At 43.4% G+C, this 23,939-nt stretch overlaps 1 protein-coding gene across 1 annotated transcript in view; it reads left to right on the forward strand.

The window, feature by feature from the left end:
* The first annotated feature begins 209 nt into the window (after window positions 1–209).
* The window catches only part of Msn (moesin), an 83,024-nt gene continuing 59,294 nt past the window's right edge, over window positions 210–23,939 (forward strand). Inside the window, exon 1 of the mRNA XM_051140946.1 lies at window positions 210–420. Coding sequence (XP_050996903.1) covers window positions 409–420 — 12 coding nt within the window. The 5' untranslated portion in view covers window positions 210–408. The remainder of the gene's footprint in view (window positions 421–23,939) is intronic.

Here is a 23,939-nt window from a genome sequence, read left to right on the forward strand (position 1 = left end):
GGGGTAGGGGGCAAAGTGGGCCTTAGTGGGGAGTGGGAATCCTTCTTAGTGCGTTTTGGCTCCATGCCTGGCCCCCCACGTGGCCGGAGTGGCCGCGCTGGGCTGGGCTGGGCTGGGCGGGGCGATGCCCGAAGCCGCGGGCAGGCGGGCGGGCGGGAGGGCGGGGAGAGGCGCGGAAGCTGGGCCACATAAAGAAGCGAGCCGCGCAACGGGGGCGGCTCTTTCCTGGGTGGGGTTTGTAAAGTCGTGGCCCGTTAGCAGGAAGCGGAGCAGTCGCCCGGCGCTAGAGTGCGACCCAATCTGAGCACCCGGTTCTCCAGTCCTTGCCGAAGGAAGTGTACTGCGCGCTCAGAGCACCCCGCCAGTTTCTAGCCAAACTTCACCAACTCCTCTGCCTTTGCCGCCACCATGCCGAAGACGGTGAGTGCCGGGAACTGGTGCAGTCGGCCCTGGGGTCTCCAGTGTGACCCTCGCAACCTTATGGCTTCGGGCTTGCTTGGCCACAGGCCTGCTGGGGGTGCGGGGCTGCTTGTTAAGGCCCCAGGAAGGACAGGATAGTGGAGCCCTAATTTGAGCACTCCAGAGGGTGAGGGGTGTCCAGACTACAAGTGTGGATAAGGAGGGGCCATCCTTTCTCAGGTTCCACTTCCCCGCCTCTGGGATGAGGCAGTGGAAACTCTTTAAGGGCCTGGATAGTCCTCTTTTCTAAAGGGTTCTTGAGCTCTGGGAAAAAGACTCTACTTCTGAAAACAGTTACCCCTGCCCAGGAATTGGCGCCTTTCTGGAGCAAGGCTCCCACTGTCCCAGAAGAGCCCCATAGTAACCTAGAAACAGGGAGGAGAGAGGAAGTTGCTCAGGGCGGATCCCTTACACCCATCCACCTTTCCCACAGCCGCCCTGTTCCCACCCCACTCCTGATCTGCCCCCTTCCACCGCTCCTCGCCTCCCAACTGCTTTCCCCTGGGAGATGAGGAGGATGTAGAGGGGTTCATCAGTTGGGTTACTTTACCCAGAGGTGCGAACACTTCATTAGGCACAAGTCTGTGGAGAGGCCCACTCACTCTACTAGAAGAGAGGGCAGCTTTCTCTTCCTCTAAGAAATCCCTGTCAGAGAGGGGGGGTGGGAATAGTGCCTCTCTTTCCCCTTAAGGTGATTCTGTTAGGGTTGGGTTTTCTCCTGTGGGGGCCACACCTAACTAGTGTGGTGGTTGATTCGAGATCTGGTCTCCACCCCACTGGCTGTTGCTTGAAGAGCAGAAGCCTCCGGGGAGTGAGGCCTAGGGGGGCCGGATGCCCAGTAGGGAGGGGTGGGGGAGGGGTGTATGCTTGACTAATGAGCTCTGCTTGCTTTTGTGCAAGTCACGCCAGGTCCTTGTGCGGGAAGGCCCTATGACCACCGTGACTTGGGTTTCTCAGGTGAAGCAGCTTGCTGGGCTCCTATGTTGCACGTTGCTAGCCCATCCATCTCCCTAGGACTGCCTGAGCCTGGTAGAGATGAATAGTGACTAAGATGCTTGAGACTGAATGAGGGCGCATGGGAGGAGAGGAGAGTGTGACTACATATGGAAGGTCTTTGTGTTTATACTGAGGTTTAGTTGCCACCGTACTGTAGTCCAGCTACACTGCTGAGCGCTCTTGCCTTCTCAGAACTCTTAAGAAACACCAAGGGTTTTTTGTTGCTGTTGTTGTTTGTTTGAGACAGGGTCTCTCTGTGTTATCTTAGCTGTCCTGGACTCATTTTGTAGACCAGGCTGGCCTCGAACTCACAGAGATCTGTCTGCCTCTGCCTCCCTGAGTGCTGAGATTAAAGGTGTGAGCCACTGCACCTAAGATTTTTTAAAATTTTATTTTATTTTTTTATTCTTTGAGACGGGGACTCATTGTCTTATGTAAAGTTATACTATGTGAAAGTATATACATATTATACTTCGTTCTCGTTCTCAGCTTCCCTCATGTAGTCTCCTTCACCCCAAGACCTTTGGCACGTTTCCTTCCTCCCGTCAGTATTCCCTTCTGTTTTCTTATCACACTTACTCCTTAGCTAGGTTTTTTCCATTGTTTCCTTTCTGAGGCAGAATCTCACCCTATAACCTAGGCGGGCATGTAATGTAGGTTGGTTTTGGATTTTTGACAATCTTCCTGCCTCGGCCTCCACAGTGTTGAGATAATAGGCTTGAGCCACATTTGTTTTGATAGAATGTCTGATTCTAGCCCAGGCTGGTCCAGAACTCATGGTGTAGCCCAAGATAAAATGTGCTTGACCCTCCTAAGTTCAGAGATTGTGGGTTTGAGCCGCCACCAAACTCGACTTCCGCTCCTTCTCTGCTGTGTGCTTAAGCATGACTAAAGAAGGATACAGAATGTGCCCAGCAGTGGTGGCGCACGCCTTTAATCCCAGCACTTGGGAGGCAGAGGCAGGTGGATCTCTGTGAGTTCGAGGCCAGCCTGGTCTACAGAGTGATTCTAGGGCAGCCAGGGCTACACACGGAAACCCTGTCTTGGAAAACTTAAAGAAAAAAAAAAAAAAAAAGAAACTACAGAATGCTAGTGTAATTTGTGTTAGCTAGGGTCAGGTTCACTGTTAAAGCCAATCTGTCCTAGTAAGGGCAGCCTACTTTAAATATCTTGGCTTTTCTGGTTGCTAGTTTCCTACGTCTGGTCTTTGATGTTTTTCTAGAAAAGGTCCGACACTGTAGCACAGGCGCCAGCTCCTAGCCATCTTGGCTCAGTCCTGTGAGTGCCAGGATCACAGGCTTTCCCAATATGACCAGCCCATCTATCCCTTCTGGAAAGAAGACAATTCTAATTGAAAATATCTTTCCTGGGAACGGAGAAGAGAGGTCAACAGTTCTGTTCTCAGTGTTCACCTGTCAACCTAGAACTTTCTGTAACTCCAGTTCAGGGGATCTGACTCCCTCTTCTGGCCGCCTTAAGCGTCAAGCACAGATGTGGTGCACAGACTTACATGGGGCCAAAACACTCACGAACGTGAAAGAAAAGAAATAAACCTTTTTTTTTTTTTGAGAAGGTCATTTCCTTTTCAATCCCATCTTTAACGGATATATATATATATATATATATATATATTTTTTTTTTTTTTTAATTTTATGCGCACTACTATTTTGTCTGCACGTATGTCTATGTGGAGTTACAGACAGTTTGAGCTGCCATGTGGATGCTGGGGATTGAATTTAGGTCCTCTGGAAAAGCAGCTAGTTCTTATAGCCACTGAGCCATCTCTCTAGCCCCTGTTTTGTTTTGTTTTTTCTTTCTTTCTTTCTTTTTTTTTTTTGAGACAGGGTCTCTCTGTGTAACCTTGGCTGTCCTGGACTTGCTTTGTAGACCAGGCTGGCCTCAAACTCACAGCAATCCACCTGCCTCTGCTTCCTGAGTGCTGGGGTTAAAGGTGCATGCCACCACGCCCAGCTCTGTTTTGTTTTGTTTTTAATCTAAAAGAGTTAGGAGACTCTCTTGGATTCCCTAAAAAAGATTGTGAATTCTCAAGACTTTGAATTTTTACTGCAAACTTTATGATTTATTGTTACATTTTATTTATTTGGCTTTACATAGGGTTTTTATGAAACACCGTCACATGTTTCCAAGGGTAGTCTTGAACTTCTAATCCTCTGGTTTCCACAGCCCAAGTGCTGGGATTTGAGGCATATGTCACCATACTTGGAACAACTAGCAATTCCGACTCTTTCCATTGCATAGATGGAGACATTGACACTGGTGATGAGGGAGGATGACCATGAGTGATATACTGCATACCAACAGGAAGGCTACAACTTGGCTCTTGGTCTTAGGGGGTCAGTCTTGGAAAAATTGCTTTCCTGGGATTTTTGCTCTGGATCATGAGCAGGTCAGGGGAAAAGTGACCAGTGCCCATTTGATGGTACCTTCCATGGTAGCAGACACAGAGCCCATCTCCTTGAAGTATTTGAACACTTCTGGGTCTGCATTCAGCTAAACTTTAACAGGGGCTGCATGAATTGTTTATTTTCCTGCCATTCCTAGCATTGCTTGAGCCACTGAAGTGGCACTAAAGTGGTACTTGGCGACTAGGGGGCAGAATTTCAGGCTTCTAACCCTTGAACCAGCCCTGCCTGTAGACTTGAGGGTGGGGCAAGGGATCAGGAATGAAGGTGGAGTAAGAGACTTCTTCCTCTTTCCACCACCTCTTCCCCATGTCTTGCTTTCTTTTTTCGAGACAGGTTCTTGCTGTGTAGCCCTGGGGTGGGGGGCAGCTATAAAATAGGCTGTTTTAAAACTCATAGCAATTTCCTTGACTCTGCCTCCCAATTGCTGGAATTACAGGTGTGGTTACAAAACCTGAGGCTGTCTTATTTGTTTTGAGACAGAGTCACGGTGTGCGGCCCAAATTGGCATTGATTTCAGGCAATCCAACTTCTGCATCTTGACTGATGAAATTATATTGACTCTCACCACGTTAGAGTATTATTTATTATTATTATTATTATTATTATTATTATTATTATTATTATTATTATGTGTGTGTATGTATGTGTGTGTACATGTGTACATCAAAGGGCAAGTTTCAGGAGTCAGTTTTCTTCACTGTGGAATCTGGGATTCAGACTCAAGTAGTCAGCTTTGAGCCGTCCCGGAGGCCACTTGCACTTTTATGCTTGTGACAGGGTCTCCTGTTGCCCAGTTTCCATTTGAACTAGATATATAGCTAAGGATGACTTTGAACTCTGTATCTTCTCACCTCAGCTTCCCACATGCTAGGATTACGGATGAGGGTCACAGTGTCTGGCTTTTTTCCACTTTTTTAATTTTCCAATTTGCTGAACTCTTTGTAATATAGATGGTAGAGAACAGAATAGGAACCATCTTGGGGATTTCATCTATGCTTATCCAGGAAAAAAAAATCTCTTGCACTGGGAAGGAAATGTCAAGGCACAAAATGGTTTCTACTCTTATGTTAATCTTGGGAGAAAGGTTGCTCTGTGAGCCAGTGATGGGGTGGTATTGATTATTGCATTATTTTCTAAGTGCCTGTAACGGTGGTGTTGCCAGGCATGGTGGCTCATGCCTGTAATTGTAGCACTTGTGAGGCTGGGCGATTGTAGCGAGTTTGAGGCCAGCTTGAGTTATAGAGTAAGGCTGTCTAAACCCCATCCCCCCACCCAAACTAACAGCAAACAAACACACAAACAAACAAACAAACAAAAACAAGTGGTGACTTTTCCTCAGTCTGTTACTCTGATCCAGCAGCTTTACTAGATTGTGGAAATGGAAGGGACATTTAGAGGTCATTTAGTCTTTCCTCATGCTTCCAAATCTAATTCTGTATGGATGAGAAGTGATGACAGCTACAATTATTCTGAACTCTGTTCTAATAGTGTTGCTTGGCAACAGTCTTTCTTAGGTTCCATTGTATATTCCTGGGAGTCCACCCCCACCCCCACTGGAATTTCTAGACTCAGGGTCCCTGGAGGGGGGAGATCTGGCTACCAATAGTACCATCAGGACCAAACTTTTCATGGCTACTCTGACTCTGATCTTTGAAAGATAGACCTGACTCTGATTGTTGAAAGATAGAACTGAGTTTATCATGTGTTTTTCCTTAACTCCCAGTCTTTTTTCTCTGCTACCCCACCTCATTCTTCTGTATTTAATGAAGGAAAACAAACAAACAAACAAACAGTACAAAGGTAGTCTTCTTTGGGGCTGTGTCTGTTGCTCAGGTCATGATAGGATGTTTTTTCATAATTGACTGGATTTGTTGTTCATCCCTCTTACTTCATGCTTGATAGAGCTGAAAAACTTTGCAGTTCCAGGTTCTAATTTGTGGTAGAAGAACTCTTAGTTTGGAGGGTTAGCTCAGCATTTCATGAACTTGCATAGTGGGTGTTGGGAAATAGAAAGTAAAACTCAACTTAGACTATTTGTTTTCTTTCTACATAAGGAGCTGAGAGGTTCTTTGATTTTTTTTTTTTTTTTAAGATTTAGTGTGTGTTATTTACATTTGAAGAAACACAACATTTCCTTGAAGCCTGGTGGTGGTGGTGGTGGTGGTGGCGGCAGCACTTGGGAGGCAGAAACAGGTGGATCTCTGTGAGTTCGAGGCCAGCCTGGTATACAAAGTGAGTTCAGGACAACCAGGGCTGTCTCAAACAAACCCTGTCTCAAAACAAACAAGCAAAAAACAAAGAAACACAAAACAAAAAAATTTCCTTGGTAATATTCCCAGGACCTTTAGAGAAGTTCTGTGACTTTATAGATACCTGCCAAGAGCTGAAATTCTAAATCTTGACTGAATCTATTTATAAACTTAAAATACACACACACACACACACACACACACACACACACACACACACACACACACATATATATATATATGTATTTGTTTTTGGTTTTTGAAACCCAAAGTTTCTGTTAGTCCAGATTGGCCTGGAATGCATAAGACTCTCCTGATTCAGTCTCTTAAAAATATCTTAAGTTGTCATATTAAGCAGAAGACTGACTAATATCTTACATGTCTCAAGTTCCTTAACATTTTGTTAAATCTACAAATATATACAGTTAAATTAGTTTAAATTAATTGTGTTCAACATTTCACGGCAGCAAAATTGAACAAAAATAAGCTTCTAACTGATGAAATGAGTCTGGCCATGGTGGTATAGGCATGCAATCCCAGCACTCCAAAAGTAGAGGCAGGGCTATCAGGAGTTTAGGGTTATGCCTCACCAAATAGTGAGTTTGAATCCAGCTTGGGCTACATGACATCTTGCCTCAAAAAAACAACAGAAAAGTTATACAAATAATGTAGGCCATTAGCCAGTTCTTTTCTCTTGGTTCTCAGTATCTTTTCGGGACCCTTCTAATACTGATATTCTTGACAGCCTTGATGGCACAGTGGTATAGCCTTGTCTCTCTTCTTTTCATATATGTTCTTTTAGACATTCTTTAGAATTTGAGCACCTGTGATGTGCCAGGGGGTATTAGAGATACAGAGTTGATAGTGCTTGCTCAAAGGTATTTGACTTGTCTCTCTATGCCTCTGCAGTAGTGTTTGTTGGGTACCAGTTTAGAATGTAGAGGTTCTGGTTCACTGCATTAGATTTTGCCAGTGATACTGGCATGATGGCTTTTGGGCTGTTCCATATTTTTCTTTACCAAGACAAAAAAGGAAACCAATTTGAGACTACATTCTGAACTTGGTAAGTTTATTAAAGAGCTCTCTCCAGCAGGAAAAGCTTTATGAGAGTTGGGTGCTCTTACTTCTGCATGTAATTCCAGCACTCTGTAGACTGAGACAGGAAGATGCTGTGAGGTAGAGGTCAATGTAGGCAACACAGTGAGTTCAATGGCAGCCTCAATAACATAGCAAAGCTCTATCTTCATAAACAAATAAACAGTACCTTTGCAAAAGCAAAAAATCAAACAAACAAACAAACAAAAAACCCCAGTACCTTTGCAGCTTTCTCTTCCTCTCACATTTTACAGTGCCTATTTGACAGCACCATATAGATTTCCTCTAGCTTTGCTGAAAGCTTAGGGAGATACTAGCCTCCTTTTGTGGGCAGAGAAAGCTCTCTTGATTGAAACAGGTTTCACATAGCCCAGGCTTGCCTTGAACTTGTTCAGAGGATGCTGATCTTACTACTTCATCTTCAAGTAAGGGAATTCCAGGCCTATGCCACCACGTCCAGCTGGAAGTATGAAGGTCTATCTCAAATTTGTTTGTTTTTTTTCAAGACAGGGTTTCTCTGTGTAGCCTTGGCTGTCCTGGACTCTCTTTGTAGAACTCAAATTTGTTTCTAAATGTACTCGAGTAGTGACATATATTGGTAGATATTAAGAAGATGGTGAAGATATATGAATCTTCTAAGGTGTGTACGACCAGTGAGCTCTGGACTAGGTACCATGGGGTGCAGCATTTCCTCTTTTTAAAAATATTTATTTATTATTATGTATACAGTGTTCTGCCTGCATGTGCACCTTTAGGCCAAAAGAGGGCACCAGATCTTATTACAGATAGTTATGAATCACCATGTGGTTGCTGGGAATTGAACACAGAATGTTTGGAAGAGCAGGAAGTGCTCTTAACCACTGAGCCATCTCTCCATCCCCTGGGGTACAGCATTTTAAATAAATGCATCCACATTTGGAGTGGCCCAAAGCTTCCTTAGCCCGAAGATTCACTTTAGCTAGTTGTTTTAGACTGACCAGGGTTTTTCACAGGAGTATGTTGAGGTACAGATCTGAGTTGGCCAGGACATCTTGCCTTGATGCCAGTATAAGGGAGGAAGCTTAGTGTTTTCTGATTCATGCTAGTTATTGTACAGTAATCACCAGGGGCTTTTAAAGATGGAGATGGAGCTGAGTGGTGGCTGCGCACACCTTTAATCCTAGCACTCAGGAGGCAGGCGGATCTCTGTGAGTTCGAGGCCAGCCTGGTCTATAGAGCAAGTCTAGGACAGCCAAGGCTACACAGAAAAACTCTGTCTTGGGAGCAAGTATGGAGATGGTTCAAGTCCTGGACTTTGGAACTCTGTAGCACTTCCTAGATGTTTTAGCTTGGCTCTGAAGGGTGGTAGAAGACAGATTGTTGAAGAAACATAGCGAGAAGATAGTTGCCCATTTTCCAACTTGAGATGGAAGGCCTTACTGTCCTAAGAGCCATGTTTTTCTTTGCAACAGGATTTCTAGCCCAGGCTGAACTTGACTTAGTTATGTAGCTGAGGCTGGCCTTGCTTGTTCTCGTGCTTTCACTCCAACTGTTGGGATTACAGGTGATCACTACATGATAAAGTGTTTTGAATCCTCTAAATTTATTTATGTGTATGTGTTTGTATGCACATGTGTGTGTGCGTGTGTGTGCTCGAACATCCACATGTGGCATTGTCTATGGCATGTATGGAGGTCATAGGACAGCTTAAAGAGTGAGTTGACTTCTTCTACTATGTTAAACTCAGGTCATCAGCCCTTTTACTGGCTGAGCCATCTCACTGCCCTTGATTATTATTTTTTAAATTTATATATATATGTTTGTTTTTTGGGTTTTTGTTTTTGTTTCTGTTTTTTGAGACAAGGTTTCTCTGTGTAGCCTTGACTGTCCTGGACTCACAATGTAGACCAGGATGGCCTCGAACTCACAGCGATTCACTTGCCTCTGCCTTCCTGAGTGCTGAGATTACAGGCATGCACCACCATAACCCAGGGTGTGCGGTTTTTGTTGTTGTTGTTGTTTTGTTTTTTGAGATAAGGTTTCTCTGTGTAGCCTTGGCAGTCCTGGACTCGCTTTGTAAACCAGGCTGGCCTTGAACTCACAGAGATCCACCTGCCTTTGCCTCCCTGAGTGTTGGGATTACAGGCATGCACCACCATGCCCGGCTTTGCTTTTTATTTTTATTTTTGAAACAACTCATGTAGCCCAGATTGGCCTGGAACTTGCTATGTAACCTAATCGAGCTTTGAATTAATTTCTGAACTTCCTGCCTATATGTCCCAAGTATTGGGAATATAGACTTGTACCTCCATGCCTATCAAGCTCTGACCTCTTTGAAGTCAAGCTTGACCTGTCTCTTGCATTAAAAGAACATTATGGTAGAACACTATGGTTAGAAGAACATGTGTCTTTCAATTTTCATGACAACATCTGCTGCTGGAGCAACCATTTTAATATAGTTTGCATTCAACTGACCTTAGCTCTCAACACTCACCTCTAGGTGCTTTGCTAGTGGGTCCAGTCGCAAGAAGGTAGTCAGCCAAAACAGGACTTTTCAGGCTTTCATTGAACGGGTAAACCATTAAAGGGTACAGATGCCAGAACTAGACTGCCTAGATTCAGATTCCAGCTGTGAATTCAAGTGACCAATGAATTGTCCCTTATATGCCCAAGGCCCTGGGTTCCATCTCCAGAACTAAAAGGAAAAGGAGCTAAGGAGTGTACCCAAGATGTAACTCATTAGCCACATAACCGGAATGTGAATCCAAGCTGTTTGGTTCTAGAGTCTATGAATTTCCCCTCTCCATCTCCATCGCCGGCCCCCTTCTCCTTATTTACCCTTCTACAGTCCCTCACTTGTGTTTTGTTGTTGTTTGTTTTTGCTTTTTGACAAGGTGTTCTTTTGTTGAATAGGCTGGCCTTGAACTTGCAACCATCTTTCTGCCTCTGTTTCCTGAGTGCTGAAATTACAGGCATGTGTTACCACCCATGCCTGGATTTGTGTGTGTGTGTGTGTGTGTGTGTGTGTGTGTGTGTGTGTGTGTGTGTGTGTGTGTGTAGTCATACCAGGTGGCTCAGGCTGGTCTTTGAACTCCTGGTCTTAAGTGGTCCTTCTCTTTTGGCCTCTCAAATAGGTAAGACCACAGGTATGGCACAAATATACCTCAGTATGTTACTTGAGAGCCTTATTTTCTTCAACTGTAATTTAAGTCTAATACCTGCTTCTTAGTGTTGTGCTGATTAAGTGAGATGATTTATATAAAGTGTCTAGCATCTAATACTGTTATATAAATGTCACCACCAATTATTATTAATATGTCCAACAATCTACTAGGAGCTCCATTTTCATAATTTATTGATTGTTATGATTGTTATAAGGAATATAAATACAATGAGTAGAGAATGCAATTTATGCCTTTAAATTTTTTCCCATTTAATTGGAGAGTTAGGGGCTAACTTATTCTTAGCAACAGTTTGATTAAAAAACACATTGCATTTTTATAGGTTTTAATAAGGAGTTTACTACTAGCACATTAGTGGGGCCTTAAAGAGGTACACACTTGGGGCCAGTAGTCATTCTGGGTGGAAAAATGATAAGATTTTTGTATAAGGGGCAAACCAGGTGGTCTTAGGCCAGTGCCCTTTGGAATAGTTTTCTTCATTGACAAAACTTCTGAAAGGTCTGTGAAAGATACTGTAGCTTGAGGTTTGTGAAACTGAGTGAATTAATTCTAGTAAAATCTGTTCTTTTTCTTGCCCAAGTAGGTTTCTAAATGGCCCCAGGAGATGGTTCAGTGGGTGGAATGCATGCTACTTTTTCCAAGCATGAGGACCTGAGTTTGGATTCCCGGAACCCATGTTAAGGGTTCATCTCCAATTTCCAAGCTGCTACTGCAAGATGGGAGGCAGAGACAGGGCAATTCTGGAAGCATGTGGGCCAAGTGGCCTGGAGTGAAGTAGCAGAAACAAGATACTCTCCTTAATAAGGGAAAGCCTAGGTCAGATAATTGAGGTTATCCTCTGGTTCTCCGCATGTAATTTGTGGCATGTGTTTGCACATAGAAATCCACATGCATGCACGCACACCTACATGCGCATACAATGAGAAATGGCTCCTTCCTTCATGCTTCTGTTGGAACCAAGTCAAGTAGTAGAACTTAGTGAAGACTTGCTATCCCCCCCTCCCCGGCTTTGTTGTTGTGAGATGAGGTGTTTGGTGGAAAAAAGGGAGGGATGATTTCTCGATGTGTGGTTGTGACAGATTGGAGGAGTACGATGCTTTTTTGACCTACCTACCTATGATGTGGGCATCCTGAACTTGGAGACAAATTTTGGGCTGATTTTTCAGATACATCTTTTCAGGTGTGCCGGGCATCAGACCTAATATTGTTTACACATTTATTTTTCACTTGTGAAAATGTGATAGAAAGTTTGTGGGACTCTGATGCTGATTGAGGCAAATTATGGGAAGAGTTGAGGTTTGAACATTTGGGGATACAGGGCAAAGTAGAGTCCTGAAAAATTACAGCTTGGTTATTTATTTGGGAGATAATAGGGACCAACACCTGTGAAAGGGAATAATGTTTATCTATGGGGCGTGGTCAGCATTTTCTTCTCTTTAGTTCTGGTAGTTCTTAGAAATATAGGATGGAGAATATAGCCCCATTGTTATTATTTGAGACAGGGTCTTTTCATGCAGACCAGAGTGGCCTCAGACTCACAGAGATCTACCCTTGCCTCCTGAATTCTAAGATTAAAGCCATGTGCCAACAAGCCTGGAAAAGCCATGCTATTCTTAAGATAGCTAAGTAGTTTCTGATCTTACCATTTCGTTCTAATTGGCCCTCATTCCTAGGTCCAGTATTTTTCAAAAATCTCAGACTGGGTATTTGATTAAGTACACTTCAAGGTCCTTTATTATTTGATAAAATGTTTAATTTGTAATATGGGGTTGGAGGTGTCAAGGGAACATCCAGTTTGTCATTAAGCTGTACGAGGCCTTGCTATTGTCATGGGTTTAAAATAAACTAAACTCCTCGACCATCATTGGGGTTTTATGCGCAGGGTGAGGGGTGGTTAAGACATGCTTTTTCTGTCTAGCTTTGGCTGTCCTGCAACTTACTCTGTAGACCAGGCTGGCCTCAAACTCAGAGATCCGCCTGCCTCTGCCTCCCAATTGCTGGGAATAAAGGCATGTGCTACCACTGCCTGGCCAGACCATCATTGTTTATACTTCAAAGAGAATGACAATGCTTTAAATGTGATTTTTACTTAAACCCAAAAGTAATATAGGAGCCGGGTATGGTGGTACATGCCTTTAGCCCCAGGACTCAGGAAGGGAGATCGCTGTGAGTTAGAGGCCAGCCTGGTCTACAAAGCGAGTCCTGGACAGCCAAGGTCACACAGAGAAACCCTGTCTAGAAAAACAAACAGAAAGAAAGAAAGAAAGAAAAAGAAACGTAAAACTTCCTTTCCCAGGTTCTTTATTGCCCTTGGTCTCTTGGGCATGGTGAACCGAGCATATGCTTAATACTGGCCATTTACTTGTCTACTTTGGGTACTTGGAGAGCTGCTCATGAAGCCGTTGAAGTGAGTCTGGGAACAATTTAGCCTATTTGTCTTTCTGCAGTAACCTAGGCATTTTCCTACTGTTGGGAGTTTGCCTCCTGGCCGAAGGCCAGTTGCCAGAGGAAACCAGTGACTAAAGGCTTCCTCCCCGTGATGTCACCTTCTGGAACCATTCCTCACGATTCCCTATGAGTCGAGAGGCGAGAGGCGAGTGACCTTATTTGGCTATTTTTGCCCCCCTCAGATCCCCACCTCACCTCACCTCATCTCCTGTTGTTCATAACAGAGACCGCCTTCCTCAGGTTTTTGCAGTGCTACCTGGAAACTTTTCTCCTTAGTTAGAGCCCTGACAGGAGGAGGAAGGGGAAGTGAGAAGGATGGAAGAGAACACACAGGAGCCAGCTCTGGAATGATCGTGATTTCTCCGCCCAGCTTTCTTATCTTTTCCTTCCCTCTTGTCCCTGCATAGTTATCCCTCTTTAGTTTCTTACCAAGCTCCCTGACAGCTTAAGTGTGGTCTTGTTTGGCATAGAAGGCATAGGAGATGGGGCAGGGCTAGGGCTCTCAGCATCTGAAAGTATTCTTTTGGAGTAGGTAAAGCCTTCCAATTAGTAAGGCCAAGCCTTGGCCTGTGCCTGTTGTATGCCTAGGTTTTACTTGACTTTTCTGAGCTGAGTCAAAGCCCGTCTGCCTCCTTTTCCTAGGCCTCAGATTAGGTTAGAAAAGTAGAGCTTTTAATGCATTTACAGTATCAGGCATTTGTCTCTCACTGTCTTTTTTTCCTGCTTTAAAATTTTGTTTTCAGGTTTACTTATTTTATTTTATGTGTGTGAGTGTTTTGCTTGTGCAACATTTGTGTGCCTGGTGCCTGGGGAGGTCAGAAGAAGGCATCAGATCCCCTGGACCTGGAGTTAAGGATTTGTTGTGAACCACCCTATAGGTGCTGGGAACTAAACCTGCGTCCTCTGCAAGAACAGCAAGTGATCGCTGACTCACCTTTCCAGCCAACGCCCCCATCCCCATTTTCCTGCTTTTTAGTAGAAATTGTACAGTGGAAGCAGTAGTAGGCTGAATAAAGAAAGATAATCTGTTTTTTAGCCTCTGCCTGGGACAAATAATTTTCATACCTTAGTTTCTTTATATATGAAACTGATATTCTGATAATGTGTTTACTCTTAAAGAAAATAGGAAGATGCTTGTGTAACAACAGCTGGGCATGGTGGAGCACGCCTTTAATCCCAGCACTTGGGAGGCAGAGGCAGGATCGCTGTGGGTTCGAGGCTAACCTGGTCTACAAAGCAAATCCAGGACAGTGAAGGCTACACAGAGAAACCCTGTCTCGAAAAACCAAAATAAAAAAAAATAAAAAAAAATAAAATGACGTTGAGGATGCTTTTCTCTTCTAGATATCAGTATTTCCAGGAGCCCTGCTGTGGGGACAATGACTTAGAGAAACAGCTATTGACAGTGATCCTTGGGCAAGGCCTTTCAGTCTACCCTGAAGACTAGATTTGCTGGCTATTTTTGGCTATTGTTGACTCCAGAGAGAATAGAAGACCCTTAGAATGGTCATACTTCTATCAGGGAAGGAGATGACCAAGATATGAAGGAAACAAGATCTTATTTTCCCCTCTCTTCATACAACAACCCTTTTTGGGCTATGGGATTATCTTTATTTTGAGTCTTAGATTACTAAGCTTTCCTCTTGTCTGAGTCACTGGTGTACTCCTGTCCCTGTTCTGGGAAAACTGTGTGTGTGGCCTTGGGTGGAAAGAAGAATAATTTCTGGCCAGGGAGTTTCTTACCACATACTCTATTTCCATGCTTAGTGTTGGGCTTTCAACGGATTCTGCATTGTAGGAATATTGCATCAGACCTATAAACCAAGACCAAAGGTGATGAAATTATGAATTTGATGTGAAGGTATGTTACATTGATACAGCGGAAGGAAAGATATGCTTTTACTTCCTATCTTCTCTGTCTGTCTTTGGTCCAGTACTTGCTTCTGAATCCCATGTTGTATATCAGCATTTAGAAAGTGGCCCTGGACGTGAACCTCATGGACTCTGAAATATTGGTATCTTCCTCCTTTTTAGGAACAATTTTCTTAGGCAGCTAACCTAGAGATGACTTAGTTGTGTAAAGCTGAATAATGGTGTTTGGAATGAGTGTCTTTCTCAGAATTGAGTTTCTGCATCATAAAGCCAGTTTCCTCTGCTTTGTTGGCAGCTTCTCATTTTTCTGTGGTCCTCATATGGGATCTACCAGTTGCAAAATGGCTTTTGGTCGAAAGAGTGTAGGCAAGCCAGTCAGTAAAGGAAAGTAATGTACAGTTAAACAAAAGAAGAATAGGGCTTTGTTTTTTATTTTCCTCATTTTGTAAAATGCCCCACTGAACATGAGAATGTTTAACACAGAGAACATCTTTCAAAAACACACAACTTTAACATATTATTTCTTATTTATATTTGTCATATGTTACATTTTTATACCTTGGTTTTTCTATGGCACAGTGATTTGCACATAAGAATTTCTACTTCTTTACCCCCTAAAAATATATCACTTAAAAAATGATTAGGTAAGTGTACATTTAAGATTATATTTCTCAGGATTCTTGATATTCTAAGGTGGCATGGAATTTACTGTGTAGTTCACACTGGCCTTGAACTTGGGGAGATTGTCTGACCTCAAGCCCGGAAGTGCTAGGAATATAGATAAACATCACCACTCCTTGTTATAGTTTTTTTTTTTTAAAGATAGAGTTTCTCTGTTTAGCCTTGTCTGTCCTGGACTCGCTGTGTAGACCATGATGACCTGGAACTCACAGTGATCCACCTGCCTCTGCCTCCCAAGTGCTGGGATTAAAGACATGCACCCACCACACCCGGCATTATAGTTTTTTAAGAGTGTACACTTTGGGTTGGGGTTGTAGTTGAGTTGGTTGAGTGCTTGTTTTGTATGAAAAGGCCCTGGGTTTGACGCATAAGATGGGTGTGGTGGTATATGCTGTAAACCTCAGCCACTTTGGTGGTACAGGCCCTGTGATTGAGTGCAAGATCATCTTTTGCTTCAAAACAAGTTGCAGGCCAGCATTAAGGTACGTGAGACCGGAACAATAACAACAAAAGAATATTTTAATGGTTTCACAAAGCCATCCAATAGCCCAGGCGTGGTGGGTGGTGCATGCCTTTAATCCCAGCACTCGGGAGGCAGAGGCAGGCCGATCTCTGTGAGCTTGAGGCCAGCTTAGTCTACAAGGAAAGTTTCATGAAAGCCAAGGCTATTATTACACAGAGAAACTCTGTTTTGAAAAACTAACAAACAAAATTCTGTCTAATGATTACATGTTTTTATAGACATGTTGAGCTTGCAGACTTTATTTTTAATCTTCAGTAAAGTAGCTCCCCAAACCTCAAGAAGAAACTATCCCTAGATTGCGATTGTTAGAGACATACAAAATTTCTTTCTATTTTGTAATGTGCATTTGATACAGGATCTCAATACTCAGTCCATTGTAGCTTTAAGCTCAATATATAGCCAAGGATCCAAGGATGACCTTGAATTCCTTATCCTACTGCCTCTGTCGACCATGTGCAGGATTACATGCCTGTACCACTTTACTAAGTCTCTATGCCCAACTTGGTTTTGTGATAGGATGTCACTCTGTAGCTGACCATTTTCTTTCCTTAGCTTCTTGAGTAGTGTGAATGCAGTTATGTGCTACCATACTCAGCATGGGGAAGCCTTTGGAAGATGTTTAGCAACAGATGTAGAGAGGCAGAAGCAGCAGCAGTTTATGTAAGTGTCTTGCATGAGACATGGGAGACACTGGTAAAAGACAAAAGACTCTCTCTCTCTCTCTCTCTCTCTCTCTCTCTCTCTCTCTCTCTCTCTCCTCTCTCCTCTCTCTCCTCCCTCTCTCCTCTCCTCTCTCCCTCTCCTCCTCTCTCTCGTCCCTCTCTCTCTCTCTCTCTCTCTCTGTGTGTGTGTGTGTATCGTAGTAGCAGCAGCTGTAATGAAGAATGGCCTGAGTCACTGCATAGAAAGCTAAACTTTTCTGATCTTGATTTTACATGTGTTTGTTGACTGTACCACCCCATGGTTTTTGTATGTATGTATGTATGTATGTATGTATGTATGTATGTATGTATGTATGTGTATTTATTTTATTTATTTGGTTTATTGAGATAAGATTTCAGTGTATAACACAAGATGGCCTGGAACTCACTAGGTGTAAAAGGAGATTGGTCTCATAAAACTTATCATCTTGCCTCAGCCTCCCAAGTTACTGGGATTGTAAATATAACTCACCATGTCCTGCTACTAAGCAGCCTCTTCAAGTTGCCACTTGTGTGCGTCCAATCATATCCCTTTCAGAGTTCAGAGATGCTACTGCTTTCCCGAGGCCCTCACAGGAACCTGAGAGCCCAGCTCTTTTTAGAAGGAAGTATATGGACCATGGTTCCTCCTGGCCCTGCTCAAGAATGGCTACAAGTAGGTGGGGTGGGAGGGGGGTCTCTTATTAGCTCTTTAGCATCAGGTGAGTGTGCTAGAGAAGAGAGGGTCCTAAGCCTATTTTACATAAAGGTAGAAGTATTTATGGAACCTGCAGTGAAACTAGGACCCCTTCAGGTCTTCTGGCCCCAAGTTTTCTATGTATTGTTAGAGCATTTTTCTGCCTGTCATTGATTATAGAGTTCTCAGAGGCCTTCTCATCCCACCTGTTTTGGACAAACAGCTTATAAGGAAATGATCAAGGTCTTTGGGGATAGCTACTCTTTTCTTTCCTTTATTCTTTTTTTTTTCTATAGAGTATCATGTATCTTAGCCTGACCCATCACACTGTATTAGTCAAAGATGATCTTGAATTCCTGACCCTCATGCCTCCATCACCCAAGTTTTGGAATTATAGGCATGTGCCACCATGTCTGTTTCATGCAGTGCTGGGAGTTGCATCTAAGGCTTGTGCATGTTAGGCAAATATTCTTCTACAAGGTGAGCCACATCTCTATCCCTGGGTAGATATTCTTGACATAGCCTTTTTGTCTTCACCATATATTACACATAGCTTTTGCTGCTATTTTGGTTATTTGGAAGACTGTAATCTACCCAAGAACTTTGTGTCTTGTAAAGAAGCAGCACACTATTTTAATTTGTGGATAATATCTTGGTCAACTGTAAAACACAACTGGGAGGGTCTTAGTCAAACTCCTGTAGTCGATCTGGGGATGTAGCTCAATGGAATGCTGGATTTGATCAATAGAGCTTTGGATTTGGTCCCTAGCACTGCAGTACTCATGCATGGCGGTACACACATATAAATGTTAGCATGCAGGTGGTAGAAGCAGGAGGATCAGAAGTTCAAGGTCATACTCAGATATATATTGAGTTTGAGACCAATTTGGGGATATGTGAGACCCTGTCACAAAACAAGTCAGAAAAGTCATGTAGTTAAGTCGGTTGCAGAAAAACTGTTTTTGAAGTTGAGACCACTCTCAGGATTATATTTTTCCTATTGTATAAGCTGAACCCACTGCAATAGGTCTCAACCTTCTTAATGCTGTGACCCTTTAATATAGTTCCTCATGTTGTCGTGACCCCAACCATGAAATGATTTTGGTTGCTGCTTCATTACTGTAATTTTGCTACTGTTATGAATTGTAAGGTATCTTATAATATCTGATGTGCTTTAAAGGAGTTGAAGCCTACAGATTGAGAACTACTGCAGTGGAGTGTGGGAAAGATTAAGCTTTGTCACAGGTGGAAGCAGTCTTGGCGGGCTTTACCATTGGGGCACCCCATGAATACCTTGTGACAGACTGAGTGGAGCCTTCCTGGGCCTCGAATTCAGGAAGCAGACCTGGGAACCTCACCTGGACTATTGTTTTTCTAATTGACCCTCAACGGGAGAAGGAGACCGCCCTTCCCATGTGACTCAGGCAGGTGGGGAGGAGAGAACAACAAGTTCAGCCTGGGCTGGAGCACGTGTGGAGCAGCGGACCGGCTGGACCAGCATGCGGGCCAGAGAGACACCTAAGGACCCGTCCCATTGAACGGATACCGGAAGGTTCACTCTTTTGTCCCTTTAACCTTTTTTCCTTCTTGTGTAAGCTAGTTGGGTTGTATAATAAAGTTTAATTATTAAGAAACAGAGCCAACAGTAGAGTGTGTGGAAGTTTCATGAGAGCAGAGATTGGTACATCCTCTATAGCATAGTGCCTGACATAGACTAGGCACTCAAGAAATATATGTCGAACAGATACATTTAGGGTTTATTAAATAGATCTGCCAGCAAGCCAAACAATTCGATAGTCTATTGGAAAACACCTAGCGCAGATTTATTTGGGTCCTGGCAGAGTGGAGTGTAATAGTGCCAGCGAATGGAAAAGCATTGTCCTTCTTATGTGCTTTATAGTGCCCATCTATCTGTGAGTGTTCAGCCTAATCACAGTCAGTTTCCCCTCCCCCTTTCCATGTCTTCACACAGTAGTTTTCATGCCAAGGGAGAGTATTGAAATCAAAGCTTTTAGTGGGACCTAATAGACAGCTGTGTGGGCATTTAAGTCTGTCTTTGTGGCTGTAGAGTACATTTTTGAGGCATTACCTAGTGTAAATTTTTTTTTTGGTGTGTGTAGTGCTCATTATGGCAGTGCCAATAGGCAGTACTGAATTATGTAATCAAATCTGAAGAGGTTTGGGCAGAGCCAAGCATAGATGGGTTGGATAACAGGGAAACCCTGGAGATCATCTTGTTGGATGTAGCCAACAGCTATTGCTACTGTAGCCACAAACTCCACGGCTGCTTGAGAGACCAGCGCTGCATATCTTTCCAGATTTAGTCTTTTATGGGAAATGGAGAGGTTTTTCTTCCACTCCCTTTTGAGATAGAGATGTGTGTAGCATTGGAAGGCATAGTATTAAGCTTAGTAGGTAAGGTTGCAACTCATAAAATAGATCCTCTGAACGTTACCATGCTTTTGTCTGTTTAGTTTTGTTTTTGAGACAGGGCCTCACTATGCAATGTTGGATGGCCGGCCCCAGACTTGGAATGTAGACCAGGCTGACTTTGGACTCACAGAGATTTGTTTGCCTCTGTTTCCCAAGTGCTGGAATTAAAGGCACATGTGATCATACCCAATAGTTACCTTGTTATTAAAGGTCTCTCCCCATTTGGTTTTAAAGGAATTTTCCCATCTGTTTTATGGTGCTGAGCTAGACATTGTGTCAAGAATGTTAATAGACAACTGTAGGTTAGATTTAAATACAGATTGTTTTTATTTTACAGCTTTGGACTTTACTTTTTGGCAATACTAGGAATCCAACCTAGGGCTTCGAATATGCCAGGCAAGAACTCTATTTCTAAACCACATTTTCAGCATTCTTTCTACTTTAGGGTCTCTCTGTGTTAGCCTTGGATGTCCCAGACTTGCTTTGTAGACCAGGCTAGCCTCAAACTCACAGCGATCCACCTGCCTCTGCCTCCCAAATGCTGGGATCTTTCTACTTTTTATTTTTACTTTATTATGTACTATTCTTTTCTTTTGGTTTTTCAAGACAAGGTTTCTCTGTGTAGCCTTGGCTATCCTAGACTCACTTGTAGGCCAGGCTGGTTTCGAACTCTCAGTGATCTGCCTGCCTCTGCCTCCCGAGTGCTGGGATTAAAGGCGTGTGCCACTACGCCTGGCTATTATGTACTATTCTTAAATAGTTCATGTAGCTCAGGTGTGCCTTAAACTTGCTGTAGAGGCTGAGGAAGACCTTGAATTTATGATCCTCTTGCTTCTAATTCCTAAGTATTACAAATGTGGGCTATCTATGCCTGATAAATACCTTTTTTTTTTTTTTGGAAGATCTTTTGGAATTTTGGAAGATTAAAGTTACACTCTTTCAGTAGGTCAAGCAGGCCTTGAACTTGAAATTACACTGCCTTAGCCCACCCACTTAGTAGCTAGGATTACAGGCATAGGCCCAGATGTGGGCTTGTTTGTCTTTCTTTCCTATTTTGGTTTTATTTGAGATAGTCTCTCGGGCCAGGCATGGTGGGCATGCCTTTAGTACCAGCACTCGGAGGCAGGAGACAGGCAGATCGCTCTGAGTTCAAGGCCAGCCTGGTCTACAAAGTGAGTCCAGGACAGCCAAGGCTACACAGAGATGGTTTCTCTATGTAACCCTGCCTGTACTGAAATTACATTGTAGACCAAGATAAGTCTTGAACTCTGCCTCCCAAGTGCTGGGATTAAAGATGTGTGCCACCATTATTTTCATTGTGAAATGAATATATTATTTGATTTGATTTAAACACACACACAAAACACACACACACACACACAGAGAGAGAGAGAGAGAGAGAGAGAGAGAGAGAGAGAGAGAGAGAGAGAGACAGAGAGACAGACACTGGGGAGAGCGAGCGCAAGAGCGCAAATAACCTAGGGCCAGGTGTAGTGATGTACATCTGTAATTCCAGTACTGCAGAGGAAGAGAGAGCAAGAGGAGGATCATGAATTTGAGAACAGAATTTACATAGTGAATTCCAGGCCAGCTAGGGCCACTTGGTGAGACTTGATGTTCTTGGGCTTTATTGCTGTGATGAGACAACATGACCATGTCAATGCTTGTGAGGGAAATACTTAAGTTGGGGCGATGTACAGTTCAGTTTAGTCCTTTATCATCATGGAGTATGCAGGCAGACCTAGTACTGGAGAAGGAGCTGAGAGTTCTACATCTGGATCCTCTGCCAGAAGGAAGAGAGATTGACATTGGGCTTGCCTTGAGCATCTGAAACCTCCAAGCCTGGCCCCCACAGTGACTCACTTGCTCTAACAAGGCCACACCTCCTAATAGTGCTGTTCCCTATGAATCTATGGGACCATTTTCATTCAAACTACTATACCCTCTCAATCAAACAAACAAATGAAAAGAAATGAGACAAAATTGAAAAAATATGAAGTCTGTCTTCTGTGCCTGGCTTCTCTTCTGAGAGGACCACTTTTAACCATTGTGAATGCAGATTAGCCCCTTCCTTCCTTCCTTCCTTCCTTCCTTCCTCTCTTCTTTTCTTTCTTTTCCTTTCCTTTCCCTTTTTCCTTCTTTTATTTTTTTTAATGTTTAGAAGCAAAGTTTCTACATGAAGCCCAGACTGGCCTTGAACTTTTCACCCTTCTGCCTTAGGTTCCACTTCTGGGATTACAGGTATGTGCTGCTACATCCTGCTCATATAGACTATTTTGAATATATTCACACACACACACACACACACACACACACATGAACCTTTAAGCATGCATGTTGCACTAATCTGCTTTGTTTTCAAATAGCTAAGGAGAAAACTCCTTAGGTATAGGGTAGTTGTCAAATCATGTTTTAAATTTGGAATGGGCATATTAATAAGCAAATTAAGAAATAGGTAGACCTCTGTGTTCTCTGTTTTTTTAATATTTATTTAAAATGATTCTGTGTCTCTTTTTGGGTATGTGCATGTGAATGCAAATGACCTTGTAGTCTGGAAGAGGGCACTGGCTACCCTGGAGCTGGAGTCACTGGGGATTCTGCTGGGAACCAAATTCAGGTCATTTGGAACAGTTGTTTGTACTTTTAACTGCTCAGCTATCTGTCCAGCCGCACCCACCCCCCTTCCTTCTTCTTCATTTCTGAGGCAAGGTTTCATGTAGTCCTGGTTTGGCCACCTATGTGCTATGTAGGTGAGGATGACCTTGAATTAATATCCTTTTGTCTACTTTTTTATTGCTGCGATTACCAGGTTGAGCTACTATGCTGTGTATAGCCCATACATTTTATCAAGTTGGAAATGAAAAGTAGGTCCTGAGCACTTGCTTGGCTAGGAGAAAAGGTGTGTTGATGGTGGTATTTCTGTACCTTTGTACTGCAATAAAGGATCATGAGAGTTGCCTTTCTTTCTGTGCTCCTCCTGGAAGATAAATTGCTGGGATTTCATGTGTATTTCAGTGATCTTTGTAGACACACATCTTGGTAAGGCAACTTGAGTTCTTATGCATAAAACGGCTTCATCCCTGTTATGTGCTTTTCCAGTTTGGAGTAGTTTGTTTCTAAGCAGCACAACGAGAAGCCTGATTCTCAGAAGACTGCTGGAAAAGGAAGCTGTGTGAGATGAAAGAAAGACTGAGTGCATCCATATGTGTGTTGGTGTACACTTGGCCTTTGCAGTTTCTCCAGGAAAGGCCAGTGTGAAGGCCTATCAATTAAAGTGAAGCAGAATTAAATCTCATTTTCCCTCTTTTAGCATGCATACTACGGATCTTGTCTATGTGGCCAATAATCAGTTCTGCAGAGTGCTCACATGTGCCTGAGCCAACCATTTGAGGGACATGGTGACTTGTGAAATACAAATGTATAAATAAAGAGACACAAACAAGTACATAAATCTAGCCTATTTGTTTTCTGGTCCTAGTCTTAGAAACTTGCTAATTTGAGACTACAGGTCATTTGAAGATACCAAGCCAAGAGAGGAAAAGCACAATTACCAGAAATGCTTGCTTCCTTCTTCCCACTTGTGGCAAGCCCCACCTTGCTCTTGTGTTTTCAGTTGCTACATACACTTCCATGGTGTGTAAGAGTAGAGCTTCTGTTTGGCCTTCTTTTATTCAAGCAGCCTCTACCACCAGGCCACTGTAAGCATTGTGCTTTCCGCTTTAGACAAACAGGAAGTGGCCTATACACTGAGTATTGGAACTTTCTGACTTACTGTGAAGCACAGAAAGCAAAGGTCTGAGATCACTTCCCAGAAAGAGAAAGGGAAGGGTAGTTTTCTTTCTACCTCTTCTTTTCCTTTCCCCCCCCTCCTCCCCCCTCCCTCCCTCCCTCCCTCCCTCCCTCCCTCTCTCCCCTCTCTCCCTCCCTCCCCTCTCTCCCTCCCTCCTTTCTTTCCTTTCTTTGGCAGTTTTAGTAAGTAGCTGTGGCTGGCCCAGAACTCAACACGTAGCCAAGGTTAGCCTTCAACTTCTGATCCTCCTGCTTCCAACTTTCAAGTGCTAGGAGTATACATGGTGCGCCACCATGCCAAGCAAGAACAATGGGTTAGGATTATTTGTGTGTGTGTATGTGTGTGTTTGTGTGTGTGTGTGTGTGTGTGTGTGTGTGTGTGCGCATGCTCTCTCTCTGTGCTATGCTAGGGATTAAACCTATGACTTTG

The sequence above is a fragment of the Acomys russatus genome, chromosome X (genome assembly GCF_903995435.1).
Source record: "Acomys russatus chromosome X, mAcoRus1.1, whole genome shotgun sequence".
Lineage (NCBI taxonomy): Eukaryota > Metazoa > Chordata > Mammalia > Rodentia > Muridae > Acomys > Acomys russatus.